Here is a 17,663-nt window from a genome sequence, read left to right on the forward strand (position 1 = left end):
GGCCCACGCCCACGCCACCCAGACTTCGGGCGCACAATCGGGCGCACACCCCTGCGCGCGCACACCGCCACACTCGGGCGCACGCACAACGCGGCCGGGCCACGGACGGCAGTGTAGGCGGCGGCCCGGAGTGGTTCGGGGCGCGCAGCCGGGTCCCCCGCGAGGGCGCAGCCGGCCGCCCCGCCCCGCCCCGCCCCTCGAACCCGCCAAGCCGGGCGCGCCTGGGGCTGCAAAGTTTCGCCGCTAGTCCGCCGAGGCAGCGCGCCGGCTTGGGCTCGGCTCGACTCTGCGTGGCTCCGGACGGCCGTGACCGCTGGCCGTACCGTGCGCCCGGCTGCGCGCCCAGCTCTGCCCCGCGCGGATCTCGACATCCCGCGCCCCCGCCTGCCGGTGCTGCCCGCGCGCCCTCCCGCCGCAGGGTTTGTTCTCAGCCTCCTGTGCGCCCTCGATCTACCTCCTCCTCCTCTTCCCCGGCTCCGACCCCTTCGCCACCGCCACCCATCATGGCCCGTGGCCCCGCTCGGACCAGCCCGGGACCGGGGTCCCAACTGCTGCCGCTGCTGCCGCTACTTCTGCTGCTGCTCCAGGACGCGGGCGGCAGCCACACGGCCCCCGCCCGGTCCGCCCCGCCCGCAGCGGCCGACGGCCTGGCGGGGTACAAGAACCCCCAGCGGTCTCCAGGGGACGCGGCCGCTGCGCTAGGCCCCGGCACCCAGGACATGGTCGCTGTCCACATGCTCCGGCTTTATGAGAAATACAGCCGAAGGGGCGCGCGGCCAGGAGGGGGCAACACGGTCCGCAGCTTCCGGGCCCGGCTGGGTAAGTAGAGGCGGCCCTGTGGCCCCCTTCTCTTCATCCTCCCCGGTCCTCCTCACGTGTCCATCCTCCCACCTCTGCACCTCCGCTTTGCCTCTTCCTTCTAGTCATTGACTGGTTCATTCATTCTTCCATTAACTATTCCCCCCACCGCCGCCCTCCCCGAGCACTCTGTGCCGGGCCCTGAGCCTCCCGTGGGGACGCCGAAGTGGCACAGAGTGACAGAGTTCCTGCCCCTGGGGTGCCGCCAAACCTCGGAGGGTGTCACGCTTGCCGGACACAGACGACCCCATCCACAAGGCTTTAAGCACAGCGTGGAGATGGGACTGGGCTGGGGGAGCTCACCGTGTGTGTGTGTCGGGGCTCGGGGGGTAGGCTGTGCTGGCTCTTGACAGATGAAGGAGGCACTGAAGAGAGCCCATCAGGTGGGTGCAGTGCAGCCCTGATGGAAGTGCCAGGCGCTGGGCCCAGGCAGGGGCTGTGCCCCTCTAGCTGGTGCACTTAGTGGGTGTGGCAGTTGGGGAAGCGGGGTGGACTGAGAATGGCCTTGGGTGCCCAGCCTTGGGTACATGGGACTGAGGCCTGCTAGGCACTAGCATGGATTGTTCAGACTATGGGGGTTTGAGGAAAGGTCTAGAAGCTTGGGCAGTGGGGGTTCCCAGCCCCCCTCCTGCCCTTGCCCCTCCTGGGCAGATCCTTTCCCCTTTCCCCACACCTTGGATGGAGCTGCACCGAGCCCTCCCTGCCCTGCTTCCGAGAGCATTTCAGAATCCTGCCTCAGCTGTCTGCCCGCCGGGGCTGGGTGACCTCTGCAGGCCCTGGGTGAGCAGAGACGAGGCGCAGGGGTGATGGGAAGACCCTGGTTGTCAAGGAGATTACTCATGGTCTCAGAATGCCATTGCAGAAAATGTGAGTAGGGGTCCCCTGCAGCCCTTGTGAAGGAGGAGGCCATTCATCAGGAGAAAGACCATTGGTCTGTAGGGCCCCCTCTTGAGGTAGAGGGGGACAAGCCCACCACTGGGGCCAGACAGCTTGGAGTCAGATCCGCCACCTCCCTGTCGATCACTGGCTGTGTTACTTAGGGTACCACACCGTGGCCTCAGAGCCAGACGCTGGAAGCTTGGTCTCGCATAAACATGTACTGGGAGCTCCTGCCGCAGAGAAGCCCCTTCCCCCCATCCTCTACTGGGCAGACTCACTAGGTTCCAGGCCAACTAGCTCTAACTCCATCCTCCTTGGTACCTTTTATTCACTTCTTGGGGCCCATTTCCGGAGTATCATTATTAAGTCACTCAAGAATCATCTAGCATGACTATGATCTTGGGCAAATCACTGAAGCTCTGTGGACTTGAGTGTGCTTATCCACAAAATGGTCAGGTCATGGTAATATCTTCCCTGTAGCAATTCAGGAAAGATGACATGAGCTGATATGTGTAAGCCCTAAGCCCAGCACCGGCCAGGTTAAGTGTTGGTGCATCGTGTTTCCCTGGAGTACAAAAGACTTGTGTTCATATAGGTGTAGACTTGACCTTGCATCCATAACTCAGTCCCCAAAGCCTTGCACTTGAGGAAAGCAAGACCAGCAAGTTCACTGCTGCAATAAGGGATGAGCACGCCCACAGAGCCCACCCTGTTGCTGCAGGCCCAGGCATGGAGGTGCACGGTCTGTTTTTCAGTCTTCACAGGCTGGGAGTGGTACAAGCAACACTTAGCCCTGAAAAGGATCTGGCGACAGTACTTCAGATCCAGTCCTCCCATTTTACAGATAAGGAGACTGAGGCCAGGCCAGGGCAAGCTGTTCACAGTGGCAGTGGTTGGCACCGTCCATCTGTCAGGCTCATGCTGTTCTCACTGCTAGTCCCCTCCCCCAACCTCCATCAGAACTGAGCCCAGGACTTAGGAGACAGAGGATGGAACAGATCCTGGGAGATCAGAATTATTCTGGATCAGTCTAGGACTATTTGACAAATCCAGTACTCTTGTTTGGAACCATTTGAAACAGCCATGGGTACAAGTCCCAGCTCCACCTGCTACTAGTATGTGTGTACACATCACGTTACCTCTCTGAGTATCAATTGTTTGTGCACGTAGTGGGGGTGGGGTGAAGATTCAATGGGATGAGGCGGGGTTTGTGCCTGGCAGAGAGTAGGCCCAGGCAGCTTGGTTTCGCTTCTCCTCCCCTGACTGACTGAAGTTTCTTCATACCCAGTCCCTCACCAGCCCTCAGAAGGGCCTGCTTTGTGACCCAGCGACGAAGCTGTGAGGAGGTGTGAGCCTGGCTGGGGACCCCTCATTTCATGGATGAGGCACACATGTGGGGGGCTTCAGCTCTGGTCCTGCTCCGTGACGGTGACCTCTGCTGCCTCGGTGGGGTGTTCCCTGCAACCCGTGTTACAGTGGAACTGTGTCCCTTGCCTGCCTCTAGGCAGCTCAGCTCAGGTTCCAAGCGCAGGCTGTGAGCTGGGCTGGTAAGGGCCAAATCCTGAGTCTGTGACTGGGGCCAGGGACTGAACTCGTCTATGACTCCGTTTTCTTCACTTCTAAAATGGGACTAATAACGCTCTCTTCCTTACAGGGTTTTTTAAATGAACTGAGATATGTTCAGTGCTTAACACAGTGCCTGGCACGTGTAAGTTCAATAATGTTTTAGCTCTACTATGATTACTCCAGCCACCCAGCTCCTTCCCTCCCTTCCGTTGCTCCTTGAAGTGCATCAGTGGAGAGAGCTTCTGAGCCTGACCATAAGGGTTAAGGTTAGACACCTGCAGCCTCAAACGACCTGCATTTAAATCTAGCCTTTTCCACCTACGTATGTGTTATTGGGCAAGTTACTTAACCTCTCTGAGGTTGGTGTCTTCATCTCTAAAATGAGAGTACTAATACGTACTCATCTGTCGAGAGTGCCAAATGTCACAGTCAGTTCCCCAAGTCTTTCCTGAGCACCTCATTCAGTGGCAGGTGCTGTAAGCTCAGAGGACACAGAAAAGCAGAGAGTATTGGCCCTGCCCCGAAAAGCTCACGGGCTGGTGGAGAAGGGAGAAGTAAACAGAAGAATGTGTGCAGTGGCACAGGTAGGACAATGGAGTGAGAAAGGGCTGGGGGTGGGCTTCAGGAGCCCCAAAGGACAGCACTGACCTGGCAGGGGAAGGGCTGGTGGGGAGGGTCCAGTGAAGCCTTCGCAGAGCAGGGGAGGCCCCAGACAGACTCTGAAGGGCAGCGGGTGTTAGCCAGGTGTAGAAGTGAAGCAGAGCCCTATTGCCTGGAACTGTGAGGCGTTTGGTTTCAATAAGGAAACAACAGGAAGAAAGAGGCAGAAAATGGAAGTGAACCAGTGGGCCACCAAGGCCCGTAAGCAGTGGGGCAGTATAGAGAGTGTGTATGGCGAGAGAGGGGCGAGGGAGGGAGAGGGGGAGGGAGGGAGAGAAGAAAAGAGGAGAGGGGAGAAGGAGAGACAAGAGATTATAAGGGAAATGCATACTTATCCAGAAATCATAGAAAATCACAGTAAAGAAAAGAAATCACAATCCAGATATAACCAGAGTTAATATTTTGTGGAATATTTTATATAGTTTTTACCCTAATGGGATCAGAGTTGCAGCAGGTAAAACTTGTTATATCTTCGTTCTCATTTGAAGTTACCGTTTTCTTTTTCATTACTGGTCATCCTGAATTGTTTTTCATGCATTTTGGCCATTCGAAATTTTTCCCGTGGAAACCACTTCATCCACTTGGGGTTCTGGTCTTTTTCCTACTGATATGTGGAGGTTGTGAAGGATGTTAACTCTTCATCTGTAATAGATGATTCCCTGTGAAGCACGAGTGTGGTGTGAGGGTGACAGTGTCCTGGGGTCACAGTGGTGGTCAAGGTCAGACTGTGGGCTAAGACAGTGGTGGAAAGATGCAAAGTTCAGGGTGGTTTTGGAGAAACAGGATGTGGAGAAATAGGAACTAGGATAAATTGCATGCAGGAGGGCGAAGAGGCTGTGAAAATTCTCAGGCTCCTGCTGGAGAGGGTGGACAGGTGGCAGTGCCTCCCGCTGGGCATGAGGGCAGGGAGCAGGGGTGGGGGATCCTGAGTGTAGCAGTAGCTTGTGCCACCACATGACCACTGTGTTCTGAGCATGTGCTGGGTGCCAGACACCTTGCTGAGAGCACTGCAGAGATGAGCTCACAACTTCAGGAGGCACATACACGTGTTCTGTTTGATTAGCAGATGGGGCAGAGAAGTTGTGTGACTTCCTAAGGCCCCACAGCTAGTCGGTGATGAAGCAGGGTTTAAACCCTGACTCTGGAGCCTGCCTAAAAATAGACACTCGGTACACATTAGTTCTCTTTCCTTCTCTGCACCACCACTGGTGGCCCACCACTTCCTTTCTTCAGTTTATTATGTTGGTGCTTGCATCTTCAGCCCGGCATTCTCGCTCTGGTCACCCTGATGGCTGTTTCAGGGGCAATGAGTGAAGGGACAGATCTCCAGGTGACTTGGATTCTGTTTCTACAGAGCAGAGCAGTCTGAGGGTCGTCTTGGCCTGATAGCTGGCCAGCAGGGAGCTTGGGAGCACCCTTGGACTAGGACCGCTTCCCTACCTCTTTCCTCTCTAGTCCCATCCCTAAAGAGTTGGGAAGGAGGTTGAGTGCCTAGTAGAGTGGACCTCACTAGGGTTCTCAGATTTCCAAAGACCATAGAGAGATCAACTTGTCTAAATAAGATCAGTCCTTTCTTTCCTGGAGAGTCAGAATACAAAATAATCCAAATAATGACTTGTGTTTGCAAAATATTTTAGAGTTCACAGCACATGATCTTTGTTACATTAGCTGTTAAGCAGACCCGGATTCTATCCAGAGCACCTGGTTGGGGAGGGTGGGGAAGGGCGTGGGCTTGGGGTCAGACAGGCCCGGAAGCACGCCCTGGCTCCGCCCCTTACCAGCTGGGGGACTTTAAGCACTTTAAGCAAGTTATGTAGTCATGTAGTCATGTACCCTCTCTGAAGCTCCATCTCTTTGTCCATTTGCCATGTCTGCTGCCCTCATTGTGAACACGAGGAATCAAGCATGCCTATATGCTTGGAACTTGGAGCTTCCTAATCAGTAAACAATATTATTCCCATTTTAAAGATGAGAAAACTAAGGCTCAAGGGGAAGTGACTGGACAAACGTCCTGCTGTGCAGTGCCTCCAGCTGGATTTGCGTAATCGGCTACATCTTTCCAAAGGAGACTTTCTGGACTTCTTTCAGGATATTCACTGAGCCCCAGGGCAGCAGGCCAGGAACCCCCTTTGTTAAGTGAAGCAGACAGATCTAGCAAAGACCTCTCCCCTCCCCTGCCATTCAGCACACATTTCTGAGCGCTGATGATCACTCAGGCCTCGTGCTAGGACCTAGGGATACAGCAGTGCACACAGCTGGCAAAGCCCCGCCCTCTTGGAGTTTGTGTTCTAGAGGGAAAGAGAAACAATCGCAAGGAAATATATTCTATCAGGATGTCCCAGAGTGACATGAAGACAAATGAAGCCAGGGACAGACAGAGCGATGGGGCTGTTCTTTCAGCCAAGGGGGTCAGTGGTACCCTTTGTTAGGGATGCAGCTTGAGCAAAGGCCCAGAGGAGAGAGGAGTGATTCCTGGAGGAGAGGTGATGACAGCAGAAGGAAGAGCTGGGACAAAGCCCTGAGACGGAGCTTCATGTTTGTAAGGACAGGAAGGCCAGGGTGACTAGGGCAGAGATGGGGGTGCGGGGAGCAGATGGAGTTGGGGAGGTAAGCAGGCCAGATCAAGTAGGGCCTTGGTAAAGGGTTGAGTTTAATTTGGGGGGCAATAGAGAGCTCTGAGCAGGATGCTGACCTAAGGTGGAAAGCACGCAGCCCGCCGGGGGCCTCTCCTGGACACAGCTCTGTGAAGCTGCGACGGGCGCTGCAGGTGGGCGTCCCCACCATCACTGTCTGTCTCGTCCCTGGGCTGAGCTCCTCTGAGTGCCTGGAATCACCTTTGCTAGGACCCTGCTCAGCGCAGCACTTAGCCCAGAGTAGGAGTTTCCCAAATATTTATCTGGAAAAGGGAGGGAGGCGGGGGGGGGGGGGGGGGGAGGGCGAAGGAAGGGAGAGAGGAATGATAGGAGGGAGGAAGGAAGGATCTTTTCTAGCTGACCATGAGATGGGAGCCACAGGCACCAGCACGGTTCATAGGAAATAGGGACTTCTCTGGAGATTCTCCTTTGTGACCTGGGCTCATCCAAGCTGGGAGGCTTCAGGTAGGTGGCCTTCTCTCAGCCACAGCCTGGAGCCCCCTGCAATGCACGCATGCAGGTACAATCAGAGAGCTGGGCCAGCCTGTGGCCCTTCGTGCCCTGGAGATGGGAGTGACCCATCTCCACCTACACGGTTCCCAGCAGGGAGGGTCATCACGCATCAGACTGCCTTGTGAGGAGCGAGCTGCCTATGGCCAAAGGCATTCAGGCCAAATGGAGGAAAAACTCCTGCCCTGAGTGTAATTAATCAGGCTGCCTGACCTCTAAGGTTCTTCCCGCTCTGAGCTCCTGAGCGTGCTCTCTGTGGTTCTCCATCCGAAGGGAAGGGCAGCATTTGCTGTCCCTCTCCTGCACCCCGTGCAGAAATAACCTCCAGGGGAGGGCACCCCGTCCTCCTCTACAACACGTTTTGCCACGCTGGGGCGGCCCTCCCAGCACCTTCATTGGGCCGCACCCACCTCAAGCCAAGGTTGCTGTCCCTGCCTTGGTGGTCACAGTTATCCTTCTTTATATCCTCTCTCGTTCTTTACCTTGTCACTGGAAGGGGGGCCAAGGTGCTTTTCTCTGGGAAGCCCCATCTCGGTTCCCCCAGTCTGCTGTTTTCCTTCTCACCGAGAGCCACAGGTTTCTAGGCCAAAGATGCTTGCATCCCGCTGTGAAGGGCCAGCTCTTTGGAAGGAGTCAGAAATGTCTATTTTAGAGCCTCTTAAGTGTTCTCGCACAAAGAACCTGTTAGTGGAACAATGGAGTTGACTTGAATTGGATAAAAGAAAAACACTTTTTCTGCTGTGGTAGCTGGACCATTGAGTAAGAGGGGCCCGAACTGGTGTAGGAGAAGCTTGCTCTGCCGGCCTTGGTCATTTAGACAAAAGTGGCACAGAAGCACATTTGGGGGCTTCCCCCTTTGTGCCTGGCACATTACATATGTTATTTATTTAATCCTCCAAGCATTTGGGTGAGATAGAGATTCTCTTGTCTCTCTGAGGCAGATGAGCAAGGCATGGTCCCGTTGAGGCCTGGGAGCCTGGTTCCTAGAGCCTTTCCCAGCTTGGGGGGTAGGGGCTGCCTTGTTGGTGGACTTGCACCCCATCCACAAGTCAACCCCGGATGTTGCAGATACACAGCCACCGCCCATCGTTGCTTCCCAAACTTAGAATCCCTTAGAATGCTGGTTAGAATAAGAATTCCTGGGCCCCATTGTCCCAGACCCTCTGAATCAGCATCTCCAGAGGAGGAAAGCAGTGATCTTTGAGCTTTGGGAAATGCAGGACTCGAGGACCATGACACTCAAGGCCGCAGTGTTTGGGGAAGCTAGGTTTAAATGTCATCAAGACTTGTGCTTCTCCTTATGTGTGGACGTATTGAGGGGCTGCTGTGGACATGCTGAGGGTTTTTTTCTGGGAATTAGGTACGGTAGTGTCTTTAGAATGTCACCCAAGCTTTGACTGACATTTATTGGGCCCTCTGACTTTTCCTCCCTTCCTCTTTCTTGTAGTCCCTTAAAAGTACATGAAAGTTCCCAATTGAATTATGCCTTCTTCCCAGTAGAATTATGCCTTCATCCCAATAGAAACAAGTAACCTTAAACTGAAGATTTTGGTTAAAAAAAATGCCAGCTGAATCTGTGGACGCAGGTGTCAGAGAAACTGTGACCCATTTTCTACACACACACACACACACACACACACACACACACACACACACACACATTCCCGCTCTTGGAAGCCCTGTACCTCTCCCAGCTTCACCCAGCAGACAGACCCCTGGCAACAGGAAATAGGGCAGCGGGAGGGAGACAGCCCACCTGACAGCTCTGGTCTCCGGCTCTCCTGCAGCATCTCAGGGAGATGATGCCTCCCTCCCATCCAAACCCTAGAGAGGGCTTGCTATTCCCAGACCTCATGCTGCCAGGGCCTGGGGCAGCTTTCTGCCCTGGGGTCCTGGTGTACACCTGGTAGAACGAAGAGAGAAAGGAAAGAGTGGTTGACAGCCCCAGGGATGCAGGGGCCAAGAGTATCCTCGAGCTGCAGGTGTGATGTTTGAGGGAGATGGGAGTGACCCATGTGATGTTTGAGGCCGGTCCTCATCGTGGTTCCGGCCTCTGGAGAGCAACCTGGATGTTGGAGATTTTATTGAGTGACCTGGTACAACCCTGACAGTGCTTTTTCTTTGTAAAAAACAAGTTTAAAAGGGCTTGGGCAGAATAACTAGCAGACACCCAAATGGCTGTGTTCTTAAGCCCAGTTTCCCTCAGAAGCCGCTCAGAATGCTGAGACAGCGTGAGGCACTCTAATTTACCTCATTTGGAAGAAGGACTGCATTTAATGTCTATAAAATAGAAAGCTGTGCAGATACAGGGGGGCTACTGTCAGCAGGGGTCGGACCCAACCCGAGTATCCCAAATACCTGATTCCATCTTATCTCATGAATGAAGATGGGGGAGATCATTTGTTCATTGAGAGGCGTTAGAGTGCAGAGGCAGGAACTGGAGCTTCAGGGTCCAGCAGCCCTGAGCATCTACCCTGTCTGCCACCTTTTTTTTTCTTCCTTTCTTTGCAATGGGATATGACAGCCCCCAACCTCTCTGACTTCAATCCCTCATCCTCATCTGGTCCCTGAAAATAGCAAAGGGTGCCCTCCTCTGTTCCATGTGAGGATTACAGGAGATGAGGAAAGGCTGCTGGCCTGAAAGTGCTCGCTCAATGGGCGGTCCTCCTCCACTTCCTGGACGGGACACCCTATGAGCATGGGGCCCTGTTCAGGAGACAACCTAACAGGCTGTGGTCTGTCCTTCCCTCGCAGAAGTGGTCAACCAGAAGACCGTGTATTTCTTCAACCTGACTTCCATGCAGGACTCAGAAATGATCCTCATGGCCACATTCCACTTCTACTCGGAGCCGCGGTGGCCCCGGGCACGCGAGGCACCATGCAAGCAGCGGGCCAAGAATGCATCCTGCCGCCTGCTGCCCCCGGGCCCGCCTGCACGCCAGCACCTGCTCTTCCGAAGCCTCTCGCAGAACATGGCCACGCAGGGGCTGCTCCGTGGGGCCATGGCCCTGCTGCCCCCGCCACGGGGCCTGTGGCGGGCCAAGGACATCTCCCCCATCATCAAGGCAGCCCGCCGGGATGGCGAGCTGCTCCTGTCCGCCCAGCTGGATTCTGGGGAGGAGGACCCGGGGGTACCCAGGCCCGGCCCCCACGCACCCTACATCCTCATCTACGCCAACGACCTGGCCATCTCAGAGCCCAACAGCGTGGCAGTGACACTGCAGAGATATGACCCCTTCCAGGCTGGGGACCAGGAGCCTGGAGCAGCCCCCAACAGCTCGGCAGACCCCCGCGTGCGCCGGGCCACGCAGGCCATGGGGCCGCTGCAGAACAACGAGCTGCCGGGGCTGGACGAGAGGCCGGCACATGCCCCCCACGCCCAGCACTACCACAAGCACGAGCTGTGGCCCAGCCCCTTCCGTGCACTGAAGCCTCGGCCGGGCCGCAAGGACCGCAGGAAGAAGGGCCAGGATGTGTTCATGGCCTCCTCGCAGGTGCTGGACTTTGACGAGAAGACGATGCAGAAAGCCCGGAGGAAGCAGTGGGACGAGCCGCGGGTTTGCTCCCGGAGGTATCTGAAGGTGGACTTTGCAGACATCGGGTGGAACGAATGGATCATCTCACCCAAGTCGTTCGACGCTTACTACTGCTCAGGAGCCTGCGAGTTCCCCATGCCCAAGGTAGAGTGTGTGGGGTCGCCCCGCTGTGTTCTGGGCTAATTGTGACTCTCAGCTCTGCCCCTGCAGGCAAGTCCCTCTGCCTCCTCACTGTTTCCTCTCTGTAAATAGGGATAATGACACCTCCCATCTACTCAAGGCAGAGAATAGGTAGACAGACGTGACAAAATGTCAGCCTGTTGGGTGGATACAGCCCACAGATGGATGGGGTCTGGCTGTGCCTTCAGTGAATTTGAGTTTTAAATCAGAACCTTTCTTCTTTTGCAAAACAGGAGATCCATCTCCTTAGGTGTGTTCCCACATAGCAATATCCACAGAGGCTGAGGAGAGCCTGGCCCCCTGCACACAGGTCAGGTCTCTTAAGCCCCCTCCTCACCAAGGCTCTTCTAGAAACCTGGCCTGGATCTCAGGGCGTTGGTGTCTGTGACCAGCACAGAGCTGGCCTCAGTGGCTTCCCAGTGTGACCGTCCATCCCCCACCCCCGACTCAGGGCAGGAACTCACAGGGCAGCCAGCTCTCATTGCACATGAGTCGGCAGGACACACAGCACGGGGCTGCTTTCCCCATTGCACTGGCCCGGGTTTTCAGATGCTCGCCTTCCCTCCAGGCTGGGCCATGGTTCTGTCCATCCATCTCCCCACATCCTGAACTACGGTGGTCTGGCTGCCTGCTGATGTCGACCTCGGCACAGAGCACACACTTTCCTCCTACTTAGCTCCTCTGCTGAGTTCCAGGTCATGCCTTCCTCTCCAAGAAAGGAAGTCAGCGCGTAAATCCACTGTGAACGTAAATAAATCAGCCAGCTGGGAAATCCCAGACCCAGACGCGGGGCCGCATTAACCTGTTTGGGAATTAAGAGGCTTCTCCTCAAAGCCGTGCATGTGCAGGAGAGAGGAAGGGAGGTGTCTGACAGAGAGACAGGCGTCTGCTGGAAGGGCCCAGCCCGGGGGATGCAGGGTGAGTACGGCAGGCCCCTGCTGGCTGACCCTGCGCTTACCTTATCAGTCTGCCTGGCTGTCTTTCCACCTTCCCTGACACCAGCCTGAACTCCCCAAATGCCGGTGTCCCTCTCCTCCCACCTCCCCACCAGAGGCACTGTGCATATAAAACTCTGGCCGACAATGAGCTGAAGCACCTGTGACGTGGTCCTCTTCATCTTGTGGGAGGTGCCGTGTTTGCTGCTGGGACCCAGACTCTTCTGGCTGTGAGAGGCTGCCTGGGGAGGGAGGGGAAGAGAGCTGGTGTGGGCCCAGCGAGCATAGTTTCCAAGCCAGACTACTTTCTAACTGAGGGCTCCTGGTCCAGTTATTTAGTCATTTTAAGCCTCAGTTTCACCAGGAAAATTAAAGTCGTACCCACCCCATAAGGTTGATTCAATGAGAAAATGGGGTGATGCAGGTGAAGCAGCGCCTGACACCCCAAAGTCAGACCCACCTGGGAACTGCGAGTTTCCAGCCCCATCACACTGATGCACTTGTGCCTGCAGGGCTTCCCCTCCTGTGCTGAGAACATGATCACATGGCAGGCGTGTCGGTGCTCCCTGGACTGTAAAGTCTGGGCAGCTATGGCCCCAGGCAGAACCTCCAATCTTCTCCACTGCCTTCCCTCTGGGGCACCTGCCCAGTTCCTGGTGCTCCTCGGGGATGTGTGACGCGCAGGTGCCCCCAAGTGGCCAGTGCCATGTAGGGGATGTGCCTTCCCTCTGGGAGCCCGAAGGGCAGGAAGGCCTTTTGCAAAAGTCCCTAGGACTCAGTCTGCCACTGATTTCAGAAGAAATGTGTACCCAACCCTGTGATCTCACCTTTTCTTCTAGGTCAGTGCCTTTTCTGTGGCCTCAGTCAAGGGCATGCAGGCAGCATGGTGGGTGGGTTAGGACTGCAGGGTAGGCAGAGTTCGGAGGTGACCATGCTCCTTTCCCCCTTGCAGATCGTCCGCCCCTCCAACCACGCCACCATCCAGAGCATCGTCAGGGCCGTGGGCATCGTCCCGGGCATCCCAGAGCCTTGCTGCGTTCCCGACAAGATGAACTCTCTTGGGGTCCTCTTCCTGGATGAGAACCGGAATGTGGTTCTGAAGGTGTACCCCAACATGTCTGTGGAGACCTGTGCCTGCCGGTAAGACCAGCCGCTCTGGAGTGGAAAGAACCTGCCCCGCCTGCACACAGCAGGGCAGCATTCTCGGAACCTTCTGGAGTGAACACTTGACTCAGGGTGCAGCTGCAAATGCAAGGCACAGCTTGCAGGCAACCATCTGTCACCCCAGGGCATCATTCTGGGGTCTTTCACTGCTGGTGACTCAGCCCCCTCAATGCCAGTCCGAATCCTTTGAAGGGATCTGGGCATTAGCCCTGGCCTGACGGTTGCCCACAACCTGTCCGCTGTGCTCTGAAGGCCTGAAAACCGGACATGTCCACAGGCTGGGTTTTGTGACTATCATCTCATAACCCGGAAAGAAGACTACAGACCTGAAGGCACTCACTCCCTTCACAAGGAAAGAACCTCTGTTTAAACAATCAGTTTAAAACACTTCGGGCCACAGTGTGACGCTGCAAAACAGGGCCTAAATAATGGTATAAACGGATGTTTTCTCTCAAAATCCACTGCAAACGCTTTTATACATACAGTATGCACATATAACCAATTGTGGTTTCTTTTTCTTAATATATGTTTTATTTTAAAACAAAAAGGAGGGCGTTGACACCGTTCCCCACAGAGGTGGTCAAGCTGGCTGAGTGTGCATTGTTTAAACGTGCTTATTGAAATAACCCACACAGTCATACGCGGGAATACTAAAACATAACCAAGATTTTATATTTTTGTAAATTATACTTTCTATACTGTAGATTGTGTACGGTATGTGTTTTTATGGAAAGCTAATAAATTAAAGGGACAGTGGTATCTTCAAAAGCTGGATGTCACCCATTGCAAACTATGGATGGATCTCCATGGGTAAGTATGACATCTGGGTGGCTGCTGGGGTCACAGCCGTCTTTAGGAGCCAAGGCCCCTGTAGGCCGTCTCCACACTCTCTCATCTTTATCCTAAGCTCCAGACACCGGCCACTCCTATGCCTTCCAGGGTCCTGCCCACTCACATCACACCACAGGTCCCCGCCCTGGGCTCGTCCAGGAAGGACATGGCCCAGGCAGGCACAGTGACCTCGACTCCTTAGCCTCAGAGGGGATGTCAAGTGATGGGGAGGTGCCTGAGATATTTAAAGGAACATCTATGGTAGCCTGGTCAGAGGGCTTCTACTTGGGGTAGTTCAAGCAAGAGATTCAGTAGAAGAAGTCAGGGGTCTCTCCAGAGATTTGGGGGCTCCTGGGGAACTGGAACGTCTGCTTCTCCCTGCTTCCTAGTCAGCATCCCTGTCCCCAAATAGTCTCCCCCAAGTGGCTCCCTTATCCCTGAGTTGACATCGCCTTACAGTTGTAGTACCTGAAGTTGATTGGCCGGCATTTCTGAAGGAGAAACTGGGTCCAACTGGCGGCAGGTGTATAACAGTCCCTCGGCTGGGAACTCAGAGGATGCCGTGGCCCCCAGTCTTCTCTTACTCGGAGAAGGTTGAAAAGCCATGAGCAGTTCTCCAGGATGGGACTTAGAAGGAGAAAAGGAGCCCAAGGCATCTGTCTTAGGTCAGGGTCCTGAAACCAGGGTTCCTGTGCAAGGCACGGATGAGGAAGTGCTCCCAGGAGAAACAGGCAAGGAGTGGGTACAGCAGGACAGGAGGGCAAGAAACCAAGCATCCCAACCTTGCCTGGATCCTATGGGGAGCTCTGGCACTTAAGCTATACCTCTGGGTTAGTCCAGCTTCAAGGCAAGGATGCTGGATGTTCACACCCCCTCCCCAGGCTGCCCCCAGTGGAGAGATGGAAACTCTCAGTTCTCTGGCCCTCTACACAACCAGCCACTGTGGCTTAGGAAGCCCAGGCAGCCTCTGAAGAAGGCTACAACTGCAGCCACTGGAGGCAAAGCGGCCGACACTGAAGAGAGTACCCAGAACAGGTAGGTAAGGAGGGCTGAGGGTACCTGGGTTGGGGTCTAGGTATTTTCCCCATAAACATCTCTACTGTAAGCAGTTTCTTCACAAGCATTCTTGCTGCACAACTAATTGGCCATGAGGCCATTTTGCCATAAAAGATAAAATAACTGGGTGACAGTTCCATTACACTAGAAAATATAACATCAGTTTTTACACATTCTTCCGTGAGCACAGTCATACCTCCCACCCATGAAAACCAAAAGTTTACCGATTTATCAAAGATGTGCCTAAAAGAGGCAGCTACTAACAACAGCCTTCGAGAGCATTAGTGATGGATTCTTTAGCTCATTTAGATATGATACCTTGTTCTCTTAAGCTGTCTTTACCAAATTTATTATGCCGTATTAGAAGTTGGAGGCAAAAGAAGAATCCACTCCTCCTATCCCTGCCAGAACAAATGTTTATGTGATTCCTGATGAGTAGAAGTCTCTCGAAAATGGTGAGCATTTTAACAAAAGCTGGCTTAGATTAGCTCAACCAAGCGTTTGCAAAAATTGATGTGTTATCATTTTCTAGTGTAGTATAACTGTCAAGCAGTGATTTTTTTTACAGCAACATGGCCTTAAGGCCAATTAGTCGTGCTACAAAACTGCTTGCGGCGAAGATGTTTACAGCAAAAATACTGGACACACCTGGCTGGGACCCAGCAGCATATGCTCAGCATCCCCTCTGAGGTGCTCCAAATGGTTGTGGGACATGTGTGTGAACAGCTGCCCTGGGCACGTGGCCCTGCCTCTTGGCAGAGATCAGGTGAGGCGAGGGGGGCGGTCCTTAAGGCACACACTGCCTTATTCCTGCAGGACTCGTACTGGAACTAAATGATTCTTTCATTGGATTGCTGGGATGTCTCAAATTGGTCTGCAAATCGGTCATGGCTTGGTTTGCCATGTCTAATCCTTTCTGAAATATGACAGGATATAAATTACTAGCAAAATAAGTAAAAACATTAGGGCTTGATGAGGTTCCAAATGCCTTTCTTCTCAATATTGGATTCTTCATGTTCCCTTCTCCCCCTCAATTTTTTTCTCATCCAACTGCTCCCTTTCCATTTTTTGGTGAAGGTGGTGTGTCTTATAATACTTCTATCTTATTCTTTCTGGCATTTACAATTTCTGGGAGATCTCCTAGGTCACTGTGAAAGGCTACAACTTCTCTGAGCCCTGACTTCTGGATTACAAGGGTAGAGGGAGCGGGCCAGGAGGATCACCCCTGTGTCCAGCCATGGACAGGGGCTTCGTGCTTGTGCCAGGTTGGGTGGTACCCAGTGGTGACAACTTTGCCATATGACGAAAGGAACTAGTGTCAGCAGGGTCCCCTCACATTTACAGAGCGTCATGCATTTAGATACGACACTTCATTTAGCCTCACAGCAGCCTTGCAGCTTACTCCCTGCTGGTGCTTCAGAAAAACAGGTTCAAGACAAGTGAGTAATATAGCACCAGTGTCTTAACCAAGACCACAGGTAACATCAGCTTTGACACGCAAGGCTGCCTGGTTCAAGGCCTGTGTAGCTGGTGTTGCCTCCCAGCTTCCTGAGCAGTGACCCCCACCACCAGCCAGTTAAGGTTGTCCCAATGGCCCTAAGTGGCCTTACAATAAAGCAAGGCTTTATAACGTTTAATAACGTTTTTTTTCCCCTTAAAACCAAAATATCAACATCACATGATCACAAGAGCAAGAGGTCCCAGGATCCAGCCCAGGTGTGCGCGGGTCCCTGAGCTCACTAAACTGCATCTGGGTCAGTCTGGAGGGGGCAGTGTGGTGGCCTGCCGCTGAGCCCTAATCCTGAAGTTATACATCCTCTGGATGGGCAGAGCCTTAGTTCATGTGACAAATATAAACGGTACAGCTGCGAGCTGGAAACGTTAAGGCTGGGAGAAAACTTTGGATGCAACCCTTTTACTCCACAAGCAGGGACACTGAACCTGGATACTACCAGGTGTCTTGCCTGAGGCGTCCCGATAGTTGCCTCTGTATGTCTAAGTCACTCGAAAAATGTCATCAGAGCTGTAGCCTGTAACTCAGGCTCCTTCTGTGGCCAGAATGGAGTCAGGGCCATGATGGAGAAGCCTACAGAAGTCTGGGGCTGGAGTGGGAGGGTTTGAGGAGAGGACTCCAAGGGAAGAGGAGTGGAGATGACTCCACCAGGATGGAAGAGCTGGACTTAGCTGGTGGCATAAAGCCATTGCAGGCACCAGCTTGTGCAAGATGTGTTTGATGGCAGCCCGGGCCAAGGTGGGCTGGAGTGGGCTTCGGCGGGAAATCTAGGAGGGCAGAACCAGCCTGGCAGCACTGGCTCCTAGCTGTGCACCAGAACATGGAAGTTAGAGCCGAGGACTATTTCTTTTTACCCAAAGCTGCAAACATAAAATCTCCTTCACTGATAAACTGATGCTTCTGAGGTTTCCGAGTCTCCTCTCTTCTACTCCCTAAGATGACGGCGCTCTTTCAAGCTTTGGTCTACTTTTACTTCTCGCTCAAGCCTAATCCAATCCTAGATTCCTCCAATCTCTCATAGCAGTCCTGTCTGTATGTATAAGGGTGGGTGAGCAAGGGAACGAATGAACTGTTTATTCGTTCAGTGATTTAGCATCTACTCTGTGCCAAATACCATACCAGACAGTATACACACACCTGATCTCTTGGAAGGCTCATACGAATTTCCTCTTTTATTAAAACCAATGTGCAAACTTGAATGTGCATCAGAATCACCTGGAAGCCTTGACCAGATTGCTGGGCTGAATCAGGCTTTCTGATTCGGGGCAAGACTTAGCATTTTAAAACCAGTTTCCAGGTGCTGCTACTGCTGTGGTTCAGGGACCATGCTTTAAGAACAACT

General features: G+C 53.8%; 1 protein-coding gene across 1 annotated transcript; it reads left to right on the forward strand.

Moving 5' to 3' along the window:
* Nucleotides 1–503: 503 nt before the first annotated feature.
* GDF10 (growth differentiation factor 10) lies at nt 504–13,663 on the forward strand. The gene is made up of 3 exons (XM_060033690.1): nt 504–819; nt 9,861–10,786; nt 12,710–13,663. Exons 1-3 carry the CDS (start codon nt 504–506, stop codon nt 12,899–12,901), a joined length of 1,434 nt encoding a protein of 477 aa, XP_059889673.1. The 3' UTR covers nt 12,902–13,663.
* Nucleotides 13,664–17,663: the final 4,000 nt, after the last annotated feature.

The sequence above is a fragment of the Delphinus delphis genome, chromosome 16 (genome assembly GCF_949987515.2).
Source record: "Delphinus delphis chromosome 16, mDelDel1.2, whole genome shotgun sequence".
NCBI lineage: Eukaryota > Metazoa > Chordata > Mammalia > Artiodactyla > Delphinidae > Delphinus > Delphinus delphis.